At 35.3% G+C, this 14,589-nt stretch overlaps 1 protein-coding gene across 6 annotated transcripts in view; it reads left to right on the top strand.

Moving 5' to 3' along the window:
* Positions 1-14,229, top strand: part of LOC149794151 (solute carrier family 25 member 44-like) — a 36,148-nt gene extending 21,919 nt beyond the window's left edge. For all 6 annotated transcript variants that reach the window (XM_089968231.1, XM_089968228.1, XM_089968227.1 and 3 more), the window contains 2 exons: positions 3,930-4,057; positions 13,908-14,229. In XM_089968231.1, coding sequence (XP_089824357.1) covers positions 3,930-4,057; positions 13,908-14,096 — 317 coding nt within the window. In that variant the 3' untranslated portion in view covers positions 14,097-14,229. The remainder of the gene's footprint in view (positions 1-3,929; positions 4,058-13,907) is intronic.
* Positions 14,230-14,589: the final 360 nt, after the last annotated feature.

The following is a 14,589-nucleotide window of genomic DNA, read 5'->3' on the forward strand; positions in this document are numbered from 1 at the left end:
GGTCTGTGAAACACAGGGGTAATTTTACAATCAATATTAATTACAACAAAAGTATGTCACAAAACAGTTTCACCACCTCCAAAGAAAAGGAGAGTAATATATGATATTGACACAGATCTCTAATTACCCATGAATAATCTAATGCAACATTTTACTCTTTGTTATTTGTACTAAGTATGACTACTGTATCATTTCATTATTTACAATATAATGTTTCAAAATTAGAACTGATGAAAATGAAACATTTTCTTGTAATAAATGTTAATTATTTATTGTTAATTTCATATAACATTCATATATTAAATGTGATAATATCTCATTACTGTGTGACGTTTTATGTTATTTTTCTTTGCTCATGAGTATAAACTGTGTAGTTCAGATGCAGCATAATACCTCTTTAACATATTTGTATTATTGAGCCGCATGTAAACATTTGGACGTGAACTATATTACACTAGTGAAGAGTTCTTTTTACTTTAATGGAAAATATTGGGTGAGAAAAATAATCTACATTGGGGTTTGGACCAAGACAAGGAAATCCCAGTTGTGGGGTTACATTATGTCTCTCCACTCGGTAAGCCTTGTAGGAAGACAAATAATGTAACCCCTTGATATGGATTTCCTTGTCTCGGTCATAACCCCAACATAGATTCTATATATATCACGTGACTACCACATTAATTTGTGCTCTCTTCTTGATGAATCTGACTGGCCTGATTGCAGCAACAGTGACAGGTGTTTTGTGTGATACATTTTGTGGTTTTGTACATGATCATCTGTTTTTACTTAGATGTTTTGGAAAGTCTTGAAATAGAAACATCTTTAGGTTTAGAAAATGCAATTAAAAAAAATCTAAAGTGTTCTATAATTCCATTCAGTAATGGTCATAAATGAACCTTGAATATTAATTTCATCCTGGAAAAACCCTGGAAATTTATCTTCAGAAAAGTGTGGGAACCATATTTATATTAACTGTTGAAATTAAGTTTTGGCCTGCAGTGTGCATGAGCAGGTGCCCATGTCCTCTTTGCTTTGTTATTTTTTGTGGATTTTTTTTTGCATTGATGGTAATTTTAATCAAGTGATTTGTGTGTGAATTTATCCTTTCTGGTCCAATGTCTTTCTTTTTTTAAAGCAATATCTGCAGTGCAATTGTCACAACCTGATGTGTGAAGTATTTCTAATTTGTTTTGGTATGTGTTCTTGATGGAGTGGGGAATCATGCCTTTCTTGGGATTTTTGTGTGCTGTGGTGATTGGGATTGATGCAACTGTAAAAGGGTTGCGATAATAGAAGGATCAGCTTTGATGTGCCAATCTTGTAGCTAATTTTGTGTCACCTTTCTTTTACAAGTTTTAAAATGTTTTATATTTTACTGAATTTTTATACTTGATATTTTACTGAATTTACATACTTGATATTTTACTGAATTTACATAATTGATATTTTACTGAATTTACATACTTTATATTTTACTGAATTTATATACTTGATATTTTACTAAATATAAATACTTGATATTTTACTAAATTTACATACTTGATATTTTACTAAATTTACATACTTGATATTTTACTGAATTTACATACTTGATATTTTACTGAATTTATATACTTTATGTTTACTAAATTTACATACTTGATATTTTACTAATTTACATACTTGATATTTTACTGAATTTATATACTTGATAATTTACTGCAATTACATACTTTATATTTTACTGAATTTATGTACTTTATATTTTGCATGATTGTTATACTTTATATTTTACTGAATTTATATACTTGATAATTTATTGCATTTATGTAATTGATATTTTACTGAATTGACGTACTTGATATTTTACTGAATTTAAATATGTTTTTAGGGACTCGTACTAATGGTTTACTGCATGTGACTGGAAAATGTAACATTGCCAAAGAGATTGAAATCTCATATTGCGTCTTCCACAGTTAAAGGGCATTTTGCAATTATGCAAGTGTTTAAATTCAAGCTTTGCATAGGTAGATTATTTGTATGCATGGCAGGTAAAATAATGTTTCTTATTATTCCTTATTAACTATATTATTATAATAGTAATGAGAGAAAACATTTGGCCAACTTGTACATTTTCATTATGGTAACACTAAAGTTTTGTATGACTAACCATTGGGTAAATTTTGTATTGGAGAGATATTTATACTTCATTTCCTTTGCTTCTCATTCGTTATTTATTGTGGTTTAGAAAATGCAGTATGTACAGTGGAAAGTTCTAATACAGAAACAATCAAGCAAGATATGTTCATTATGAAGTTCTGGCCTCCCTGTTTTGATGCATTCATTGTAGTTTTTGTTGTGACTCATTTTATGGGATACCTGTCTCTTCATTGTCCACTTTCATCTTCAATAAAGTAATATCTGTGATACAAAAGTCACCACCTTATATGTAAAATATCTCCGGTTTTCTTCAAAATAGCTTCATGACTGGGTTGATAATTTTGAAGTTGTGGGAAGTCTGCATGGTTTGACACTAAAGGGGGCAATCATGGAAAGATCGGCTTTGCAATGTCAATTTTTCTGCTGATAAATTTTCTCCATTTTCTGTTGAGTTTGAAAATGTCTACATGGTTGATAGTTGTAAGGTTAATTTTGATTGCAGATGTCTTCATTGGTAAGAGGGTACATACATGACTCAAGCTATAGTCTAAAACTGTTTCATACTACCATGGGACATACATCTGACTGGCATTAAAATCTGATAAAATCATCACATGCATTCCATAATTATTAGTGAGCTATGGTGGCTCAGTGATTAGCTTGTTGGACACATGACCAGAAGGGTTTAAGTTCAGATTTTGCCATTCCATCAGCTCACATTCACTACCTTTGTGTCTCCAATGGGCAAGGCACTTCACTTGCCTTTGCTTAATATAAAGTTTGTCTTGATGTGTCATGAAAAACAACATGTATGATTACCTCATCTAATGATCGGTAGCAGGTCTTTTTCATCATTCCAGTCCTTTGTTGTTAGTAGCCAACCACTGACAGGGCAAGAAAGCTAATAATTAAGCTTATAACACAATTTCCACACCTGTACAGTTTGTAAAGTCATTTACAGTATATAGTTTTGATGTAATTTCTGAACAAAGGTCTGTATGAATAAGATTTTTGTGTTAAATGTATCAGCACTTCACAGCTTGGTGGTTATATGGTTTATAATTGACCTATTGACTGTCCTTCACCAAATCAGTAACATATCAATTTCTATAGCCTGTACAGTTACTGTACAATTAGTGATAAGTATATCAACTTGTGCTAGGAACATGTCAAGTCTTCAAACTTGTACAGTTGATATAAAATCAATAACATATCGACTGCTGCAGCTTTTTACAGTTGTTCAGACTCTATGGTCGTAAACTAAGTAAAAGAAAACAGTGAAAACTAACAAGCTTTGCGAAATTCAACAAATAATTTATTTCTTTGAATATGAAGTGAAAATATAAAGTGCAAAGCATATAATCATGGACAAAAACTAACACACAATACAAATTGAATATACAAAACACAGTTAATCAGTAACATGTAAACTTCTACAATTGGTATATTTGATATAAAGCCAGTAGCATTTCTTCTATAAGTTTTACAGTTTATAGTAACATGTCAGCTTCTACAACTGGTACATTTAATGTACTGTCAATAAGATACCAACTTCTACAACTGGTACAGTTGATGTAAAATCAGTAACATAGCAGCTTCTACATACATTGTGCAGTTGATGTAAAATCAGTAACATAGCAGCTTCTACATACATTGTACAGTTGATGTACAATCAGTAACATACCAACTTACACAACTTGTAAAGTTGATGTAACATCAGTAACATATGAACATGTAAAACTTGTATATTCAATCTAACATAGATACATTTAATTTGAATTTAATTTCAGATAAACTTCAGGATGTACTGCCAGACTGGGTACCCCGTCTAGCAATTCAGTGTGTATCGGCTCCTTTTGCAGGTGTAACAGCTGCAGTTATCACCAACTCATTAGATGTGATAAGAGCCAGAATTCAGGTATCTGTTTCTTCTTCAAATATTTACCCTATCATGTTACCTTAGGAAAACTACTACTACCTTCCCAGGGGCCCCGAGTGGCCAAGTGGTCTAAAGCGCTCTTCGTTACGGATCACTGCCATCTCACCTCTGTCTGCGCCGGTTCGAGTCTCGGATTCAGCCAATGTGGGTATGTGAGAAAGCTTGCCAGTAGCTTCTCGTGGGTCGGTGGTTCTTTCCGGGGTTTTCCCGGGTTCTTCCTCCACCATTAATACTGGCCGCCATGTATAGCCTATCTTGTGCTGAAAAATAGCGTTAAACCCCACAACAACAACTACTACCTTCCCAGGCTAGAACGTTTTAGCTAGAAAAAAAGCTAAATATTATCTGCCCACTTGGGGGCAGTTACATAGAGTGATCTCCCTTGGATTCTGGGATGGCCACCAAATCCCATAAGTTCTTCAGTTATTGATTCTGTTCATGCCAAGTAGCGTGCTTTCTACAGACAGAGTGGCTTCATAAAATCCATACATTAATTTTGGAAGTTTTCTACCTTAAAGCAAGTTGGAGGAGTTCCATTTTTGAAGAGGAATATTCTCCATCAATAAAAAGATGGTTTCTGTTCTTCTATATTGACGATAAAGTTTCTAACTTTTCAGTCTTACCGCTTTGCCATTTTCACATACTTGGGCACTCTTGATACATACCTGCATGGGTGGTGATGGCCTCCCCTCACATTATTATGGCTGTATTTAATAGCAGCAGGTCTGGTGTGTGATATAGAAAATGACTATAATATTACTGTATAATTTCTATTACATTTTGATACATTTAAATTTTCTATATTATCTAGTCACTGAGTCCACTTTATAGTTATATGCATGACACTTTACTGATTTTACCTGTATAGAAAGAACATCATTTGGTAACATTGTCTTACATATGAAGTGTCCACTTCATATGTATCACCATTGACACTTGTGCTTTTTATGTGCAAGTATGGTGTGCACTCTAAAAAAAATCATTTTATTACTGTATGGTTTTATACCGCAGTCGCATTCTTATAGGTAAGTTTTCTATGAATTGTTTAGTCATAACATCTAATTCATAGTTACTATAAGTGATTTTGCCTATAAAAGATTTGACCTTTCCTACTTGTAACTTTTTATTAGACATGATAATTTAGCATCCACTTCGTAGATATTAATAGTGACACCCTAATACACTACCTGTACAGCCATGTGTGCCCTTTTACAAGTAATTATCATTGGAGTACCCATTTAGAGCTGTGAAGTTCATAAAGCAAGGTGCATGATGCTGCTCAACACTTGTATACATTGGCTGCTCAGTTTTTGGTATTTCAGATTTAGACCTTGGACAATACAAGACTGACAGTCATTCTATCTACTTGCATATTATGGACAGAAGTCTGATATCAGGTGATCATTGACTAAGGAAGAATCTACATGTACTTTCAATTGCTTTGACAATCTGACCATGTTACTGGCATTTTTTATGGCTTACATTATCAATTATAAGTTCCAAGTATTACTGATGTCTTTTTCTCATAGACACCCTCCCTTGAATTGTAGTTGGCAGTTCTACAAGCTCCATACACAAGTTTCCATTTGAATCTCACCAGACAATCATGAGAGTCTGTTCTAGAACGGCCCACATCTTAAACATTTGTGGTCCACATAATCTAGCCAAGGCCAAAACAGCAGCTAGAACTTACAACTGGTGGAGTGGTATGCAGTGCTTTCTACCTCAACCTATCTTAATGGAAATGGTACACTTTCAACCTTAATAATCTAATCTCTTTGGTGATCAGGTTGATGGAATCTGCAGAAAAGCAACCAATGATACCTTATCTCTTGCCCTCACAGTCTCAGCTACAGTGGAGGGATTGCAAAGCAATCAGTAAAAGGTTGCAGGGACATTCCTAGAACACAGGCCACTGAGAAGCAGTCCTATTGAGTTTACAACTATAAAAAAGCCAGTCCTCCCAAACTAAAGTGGACAAGAAGCAGAGAGAGGGCGATTGTTTTCACCAGCATTTCTCTATACAAGTCCCTCCATATTTCAGATGACATCATCTTCACACACACACCTCTTATCACATACCCTGGTTACAGGGAGGCTTCAGATTTTTTACTGCTCCTTCTCTTTCTGTTACTTCTTCTCTTTTTTTTGCAACAAGGAATGATAAGGACATCTCTGACCTCATAACATTTCAAGCTTTTGGTCATCTAGGTCTGGAATTCAACACTCGAGTAATCCGAGTATGTCTCCCTCAGGAACAAGAATCAAATTAGTGGCTTCCTTGCTTTATAATATGCAGAACAATCCACTCACTAGAGAATTCCTTCACCTGCTGGGTTTGCTCAATGCAGCAGTGGATATCTTAGTCCTAGGTCACCTATTTGGCTCCTATTACAGTGGTTCTGTGGTCTGAATGGAGGCAGAATTGCCTGCGATTGCTAGGTAGTAGTAGTTCTCCTTAGGTATTATGATCAGCTGACTTTTATCGAAGAAACATATTTTACTAAAAATAAATTTCTTTCCTTGGTTTAATCCTTAAAGTGATTCATGATATATATTTTGCCCATTTGTTGTTGATGATACTCTGCAGAATTCTCCTTTCGCAGAATATCCTCCAAGGTTTTCATAAATGCTGCCTTTTCACAAAAAGGAATAAGGTTAATCATAGAGCTATGTAGGTGATAGAGTTGAAGATCATTTTACAATTCATGTATTATTATTTAACTAAGGTGAAATAAATGTTTCTTCACACCTTTAGAATTTTACTAGTTCTTGTTTTGTAATGCACATGTATGGTGGTAACGTTCTTTAGGTATATTAGTTTCTACAGCTTTGAAAACTACGCATTACCACCAACTTGGACTGGGAACATTGAACAATTTTTTACTCGACTCTTTTGGTGCAATTTCTTCTTCAAATACGTTACCCAATCCTAATTTGTTATGAGTCCTTCAAATACATTACCCAATCCTAATTTGTTATGAGTCCTTCAAATACATTACCCAATCCTAATTTGTTATGAGTCCTTCAAATACATTACCCAATCCTAATTTGTTATGAGTCCTTCAAATACATTACCCAATCCTAATTTGTTATGAGTCCTTCAAATACATTACCCAATCCTAATTTGTTATGAGTCCTTCAAATACGTTACCCAATCCTAATTTGTTATGAGTCCTTCAAATACATTACCCAATCCTAATTTGTTATGAGTCCTTCAAATACATTACCCAATCCTAATTTGTTATGAGTCCTTCAAATATGTTACCCAATCCTAATTTGTTATGAGTCCTTCAAATACATTACCCAATCCTAATTTGTTTTCTTTCTCAAGTCTGTGAGAACCACGGAATTTTTTCTCATCATGAGGCAGGTATAGTCTGTCTATTCCTTCACTAAAGGAATGCTTTATTCAATTCTTTGATGAGTAATATAGCAGCAGTCTATTTCTTCATTAGATTAAATTTCCGTCATAGTACTCAGCCTTACGAAATATTGCTTTTTCCCAGAAGTAAGATGATTTTTGTTATTCTCTGTGACATTTATTTCATTTCTAAGCATCCACTTCACTGAGTTTAGTTGGATGCTTGATCGAGTTTACCTGTTTTGTTCTCTTTAATTACAAGTAACAGGATGTAGAATTGGGTGTGTGGATTGAAAGAAGGTTAAGCTGTCAGAGGATAATCAACCAACCAGCATTGGTGTATTGGGTGCCTGTTGGACCACTCTATTTAAATGTGTACAAGTTGCTCACTAGACAGATGGTCAGTGATCTGGTTGAAACAATTGACCCCCAGACCAGTGAGAGAAGTAGAAAATGGTCCAACAAAGATAGACATGATCAGCCTTTCCATGATATCTCAGTGGAGAATTTACTGATATATTGCAGTCATTCAAGGCTGAAAAATTGCTGATTTAGAAGTCCCAGCAATCTGTCTTAGGACTTTGCCCACATGTGAACCAGCTTGGAAAACCCTTTGCTGCACCTACAGGCTGGTACCAGATCTTTCTCTGGATAGTTGATATTATCTGGCCCTGTACTTTATCAGCTTCAATTCTGGCATTGTCATAATTTACACTGAGGTGAGCTGACCTGACACTGGATATAGAGTTTGGTCTTCCCAATATACCCAGTCCCTAATGAACAACACATTTGGTGCCTGACCTATCCATGATATCTAGTACTGGACCAAGGAAGCTAACATTGGTCAGCATCAGATCAGGCCATTCCATCACATCTCATACAAGTACCAGTTATTGTGATCCCTTTTGCAAATGCATGCTAATAATTGTGGGGTGTTCTTGATGTCCAAAGCTAATAGTTGGAGATTACCTACTCACAACATGGGCAGACTGCCAGCTTAATTTATTGTCCTCAACAATGTCATGTTGTGTGAGAAAATTTGCTAACAATTCCTGCCTCATGTTTATACATGTCTTCTGATAGAATTCATAATTCAAAGTACTTTGGGTAATGTCAATACTTGTTACATAATATTACGACTTTAGACCAATTCTGAAACCAAGAAACTACCTATCCATGACTTTGCCGTTGCATTAGAGTCAAGTTCGCAGTTAATTCAAAGAGAACCTTGCCACAGTGGTGAAAAATTCTGTTTGTTTTGCCATCAACCAGTGATGTCACTGGTTGGCTTGGGCTTAGAAACCGGAAAACCCGACAGTCCAGAAGATTTCTAAACGCCTTTGAAACAACTCCAATAACATGTACATATGAGCAAATGCACAATTGACTTCATACCATACTTTTCACCATAATTTCATTGTTGCAGATAAAACATTACTGTAACTATTGAAGGACAACACACTGAAGGATTACAGTCAATATATGACCGAATTTACAAAAACAAGAACATGCATTGCGCCATTATTCATTGGTTTTTAGAAAAAGGGATTTTCTTAATATAACCACTCACCTTCGAGTTTATTACAGCAATCCATTATTAGGACTGCAAATTTATGGTTTTTGCCTACATACTGATAGCAATGACATACATTGGTCAAATAGTATTTGCTTTATCCTCTTTTTCATATTTTGCACAAAAATTAATGTCAGTAAACAACCTTGAACTTACAGCATTCTTCTGAATTCCACAACATAGGATTTGTCTCATGTATTTTTGACCTACATGATTTAATATTTAGGCTAAATCTTTTATTACAAATTATTTATATTTATATTTATTCTTTAATCTATTTACCCAATTATTTATGAAAACAGACACTGCTTTGGTTACCTAATGGTTAGAGCATCCACCTTGGATGCTGGAGGTTGCGACTTTTGAAAATGATACTAACAGCTGCCTCAATAGGCGCTCAGCATTAAGAGGTTAGTGTTAGGACTGATCGACCTGGTGTCAGGGTAATGTGACTGGGTGGGACATGATGTTACCTGTCTGTGGCATGATGCCTGAGTGCTAGACATTCACCATAAACTGCCACACTGCAGACATCATAGCGATATGACTGAAAAATTGTTAAGGCTACATTAAAAATCCAAAATCAGACACACACATACAAATGAAGTGGTATTTCGTTGACACAGCAATGTCTGCCATTACAGGTTCACTCACAGTTTCAAACTGATTTTATGAAAAAAATAATACAAACACAGCCATTTAAATCATCGTTAAAAATATTAAATTAGAAGGTGCTCTTCACACTAATTACTATTTACATATTTGCTATTTAAATTTCCAAACAGAAATTGGTATATTTTTATCCTCAAAATAGTACATTATGCCTAACTTCAGGTAGGTAATAAAGCGGTGATATCTGGCTTAGGACAGAGCTAATAGTCAGTTAGCTATTAAAACGTTTATGACTGTGCATAAGTTTGTTTGCTGGAGTAATTGGATCAACACTGCATAAATACATTTTGCCTTCGGCTACAACACTTTCAGAACGTACTGGCTATAGTGAGGAAGCATCACAAAAGTAATAAAATAGTCATTTTGCATCCCAAAAAGGAACAGCTAAGTCATTTTCATTTTTCTAACAGAAGAAGGCAAAGTTTACATTTTTCTGGTGACTTAGTCGCCCACTTGGCCTGGTAGCACAAACCCTGCTTGTTCATAATTCTGGCAAGGCATGTCAGCACTCTCAATGACTCATCACTCTAAGAGAACATGTGCATCCTGGTTTATATTGACTTGCAGGCATTTTGTCTTATTGACACTGATCTCCAGGCTGGTAGTTTGGGCTAAAGTATGTAGGCTCTGTGTTTAATTGCATGTGGCAGATGTCCAGTGTCATTTGCAAAGTCTAGATCTTCCAGTGTTTGGATCAAGGTCCACTATATTGTTGTTGTTGTTATAGGGTTTAGCGCTACTTTTCAGCACACAATAGGCTATACATGGCAGCCAGTATTAATGGTGGAGGAAGAACCCGGGAAAACACCGGAAAGAACCACCGACCCACGAGAAGCTACTGGCAAGCTTTCTCCCATACCCACGTTAGCCAAATCCGAGACTTGAACCCATGCAGACAGAGGTGAGATGGCAGTGATCTGTAACGGAGAGTGCTTTAGACCACTCAGCCACTCGGGGCCCCACACTATATTGTAACACCCCTGTATTATATCAAAATGACCATAGTTCAGGACTTAAATGATCTAATGAATAATAAAGGTGAGATAGAGCATGCCTTTCAATATGGCATAGTAACTGTTCAATCAACGCAGTGTTTGCCACAACATATTAGCTTCTTGTAATACAGAGCAGATTTGTTCATCTGGATGCCAAAAGACAATGATATAATACAACATATTATGGTGAAATTAATTCTATTATTTAATTCATATGCATAAAAACAGCTAATTTATTAGATTGACAGTAATACATTCTGACATAATAGCATGATCTCTCAATGGAAAATTCATTTCAGTGCTGATGTACTAGAGTAGTGTGGTGGGAGATAGCAGCAGCATTATACAGAATTACTACATAATAATTATAAGGCATTTAAATTCAGTGGCAATCGTGTAATAATTCTACTTAAAATTTCTCATAACAATTTGATTTAGTTTTGGGATTTTATAGTGTTAAAGTTAATATTGATTGTGTGAAAAATAATTGAATTTTTATTGGATTTTGAATATGTTGTCAAAATTCTTTTCTACTTAGATGTTCATACTTTGTTGCTCTGACAGCTAGCTACCACTGCACTGTCTGCACTCATATTTGTACATTCCTATTCACATCACATGACTTTAGTTAGCCTATCAATGCTTGACCTTCTCAGGGCTAGCCATGGCAGTAACCAAGTCAACTGTTCAAACTGCATGGGAAAATGCCTCTGATTACAAAATTTAGATAGAATTAAGTTGTTCTCTCAGTGTCTGTGGTGTGCATTTTTATTTTTAATCATTTTTGTATATCTGCCTGCACGTTTGTAGAAATGAACAAAATGGACAAGCCAATTTCAATGCAAATCAATTGAGAGTGCAATATACTGATGATGCAGTGTATTGTAATATAATTTGAAATAGCCGCTATCAAATGCTTACTATTTTGCAAATTAAAATAACAAGTTCTACATAGCCAAGAACTTACAATAATGAACAGTAACACTAGTTCTAACCTATGTTGAACCAAAACTCTTGACAAATGAATGTGGAATAATTGGCTGGGCACATTGATTCCATCTCTGCTACATCTTGCTGTTTCAGTAACAAAACTCCACTGGATGGTTGAAGTCACTAATTTATGGACTAACATCATATTTCTGGCTTTGATATTCCAAATTTCATGAAGATAAGACAATTCATTTCCTAAACTATTCATGGGAATCTTCAGCATACACACCCATGATCCAACTTGGAAATGAACAGAGTACAATAACTGCTAACATGTGAACTTCTTTCCACATAATGTTGATCTCCCAGGGATTGTAGAGTTGCTTGTATTAGATAATTCCTTGACGAATTCATTTACGAGAACCAGAGCAAGGTTTCATACTTATACTTAGTAAAAAACAGAGTACTCATCCAGAATGCAGAATTGGAGATCTAAACGATGGTCGGTGGAGGGCATACATACATGAATGGAAGATGTTTTCACTGACATAAAATGAGGTGATCAAGAATGCTACAGTCTTGTAGGTCGAACATGATCTCACACCCAACATTTAACATCAACTAATTTTGACACAATGAATGGACAATGTTTGTGCATGCAAATGCTCTATTCATCATACCATAAAGGTATTAAGAATGTAATGAACTGCATCGTGTTTTTCTGACTCTGTTTCTTTATTATTAATAGTGTTATTATTATTATTATTGGATAGGGAATGTGGTTCTTAATAGTCTAGTATTCTGGTTTGTTGAGTTAGGTCAGATTAATAAACAGTACATAGTTTTTTGGTTTGTTGAGTTTGGTATTACAATATGCCTCATGTTTGGTCTATTGCCATCCTCATCACCTAGTCTATCATTATTGAGAAAATCATTGGTGAAAGTAAGTATCCTTGCTGGATGCCAGTGTCAACAGAGAAAGAAAGAGACATGTCTGTTTTGTGTATGACATGACAGGTCATGTCTTTATAGAGGCACTGGATAATCCTGACAATCTTAAATGTCGTAGTACCTCAATATTTTCCGTATGGTGCTTCTGTCGATCATATCAAATGCTGTCCTGGAGTCGACAAATTTTAAATACTGGGATGACAGCCATTCTACACACTGTTCAATGACAATGTGGACTGTTGCTATCTGTTGTGTACATGACCTCCACAAGTGAAAACCTGCTTGTTCTTCACTCAGCCTGGAATATACTGCTGATGTGGTCCTCTCCAAATTCAGCTTTGTGAGAATCTTGCTTGGTAGGGTTAGGTGATGAATACCTCTCTAGTTATAGCAGTCATGAAGGTCTCATTTCTTGGGACTCTTGACAATGTAGCCTTTCTTCCAATCTTGCAGAACCTCTTTGATGTTTCTTGTAAACGGTCAAAGTGTTTGCTATAGTTATGGCATCTGCTTTTAAGGCTTCTGGTGGAATGTTGTTCAGGTCTTGGGCCATACTATTGATTTTTCTGAGTGCCTGTTTGACCTTTTCCTTGGTAAAGGGCCCTATGTCGACCTCCAGATCCTCTCCCTCATCTATTTTTCACACATATGCCCCTAAGCAGGCTGCTGAAATGTTCCTTTCTCCTGTTGAGTAGTTCTGCTGATTTGCTTAGGATATTCCATTCACTTCTGCATGCAGACATATTTGAGTTGGTTTTCCTCTCTGATAGTTGTAAGTTTCCACCTATTTTTCTGTGTGCTCTTCTTGACCTTATTCTATGTCTTGTATTATTGAAAATAGTGAATTTTTTATCACCATAAATAACCATAGATCAGACAACCCTAGATGTTTCAATTTTTCTTGCAGTATTTGGTGCTAAGAACTTCATTTGTGTTATGCCCTGCCATTTTCTATGAGGGAGCATGTGGTATTGTTTGTGTTCATCCAAACCATATGTGACGTTCTGTCCAATCAAAATTTTCTTTTTCACCAACATATTTTAAATGTTGCATGTATTGAAATCTTGTTTGGTATAAAGCTTGAAATAATTAATACATCTGTTGTTTTAATTTTACTATTTACAGCCAAATTTTATAGAATTATGGCCCATTTTCCTCAGTACTTTGCCCTTTGGTTTAATTATTTAAGCAGGTGCATCTGTGTCATATGGACACATTTCTAGTTAAAAATAAAGAAGATTGTTTAAGTTAATTCTTTAAGTTTTATCATCACACAGTTTTTCTTGATTTTTTTTTCTATAAATCCAATAGCATTGAGTAATTGTGATTGTATTACATTTTCAGGTTGAAGGGAAATACTTCCAGGTAACTCTGGAAAGACTGTGGAAGGAGGAAGGGTTTTCATTCGCATTTAAAGGACTCTCAGCCAGGATTGTGCAGTCGGTTGTGTTCTCCTTCTTCATTATGCTGGGCTATGAAAGTCTCAAGCGTTGGAGTTTAAAAGATGAATATAAAGGTCAAGTTCGATGGTGATACATGCAGCAGATCATATTCAAATATATGGTTTTGGGGTTACGGCAAGTTTTATCAAGCCTGAAAGAGAATCACTACTTGATTGTATTATATAAAGAAGGTATATGAATAAATGGACTTCAGGTACAACAAATTTTGTTGTCATTGGTGGAGTCTGCAAGGGAATTGTAAGAAATTTAAGTGCAAATAATAATTGATATTTGTGTTCACTCGTTACATTGATAAGGAAATTCATAATGTACTGGCGGATCTGTGTCAATGCCTTATGCTTGAAATGAAAAGTAAAGCCAATAGTCCAGATCTGCCAACCATAGTATTATGCATTGGTAAACCAATCTGCCAGCTAGTGTATAATGGACTGGTAAAACCAATAGTCCAGACCCTGCTCTGCCAGCTAGTGTATAATGGACTTGTAAAACCAATAGTCCAGACCCTGATCTGCCAACTAGTGTATAATGGACTTGTAAAACCAATAGTCTAGACCCTGCTCTGC

The sequence above is a fragment of the Sinohyriopsis cumingii genome, chromosome 8 (genome assembly GCF_028554795.1).
Source record: "Sinohyriopsis cumingii isolate HCF-2022 chromosome 8, ASM2855479v2, whole genome shotgun sequence".
Classification (NCBI taxonomy): Eukaryota; Metazoa; Mollusca; class Bivalvia; order Unionida; family Unionidae; genus Sinohyriopsis; species Sinohyriopsis cumingii.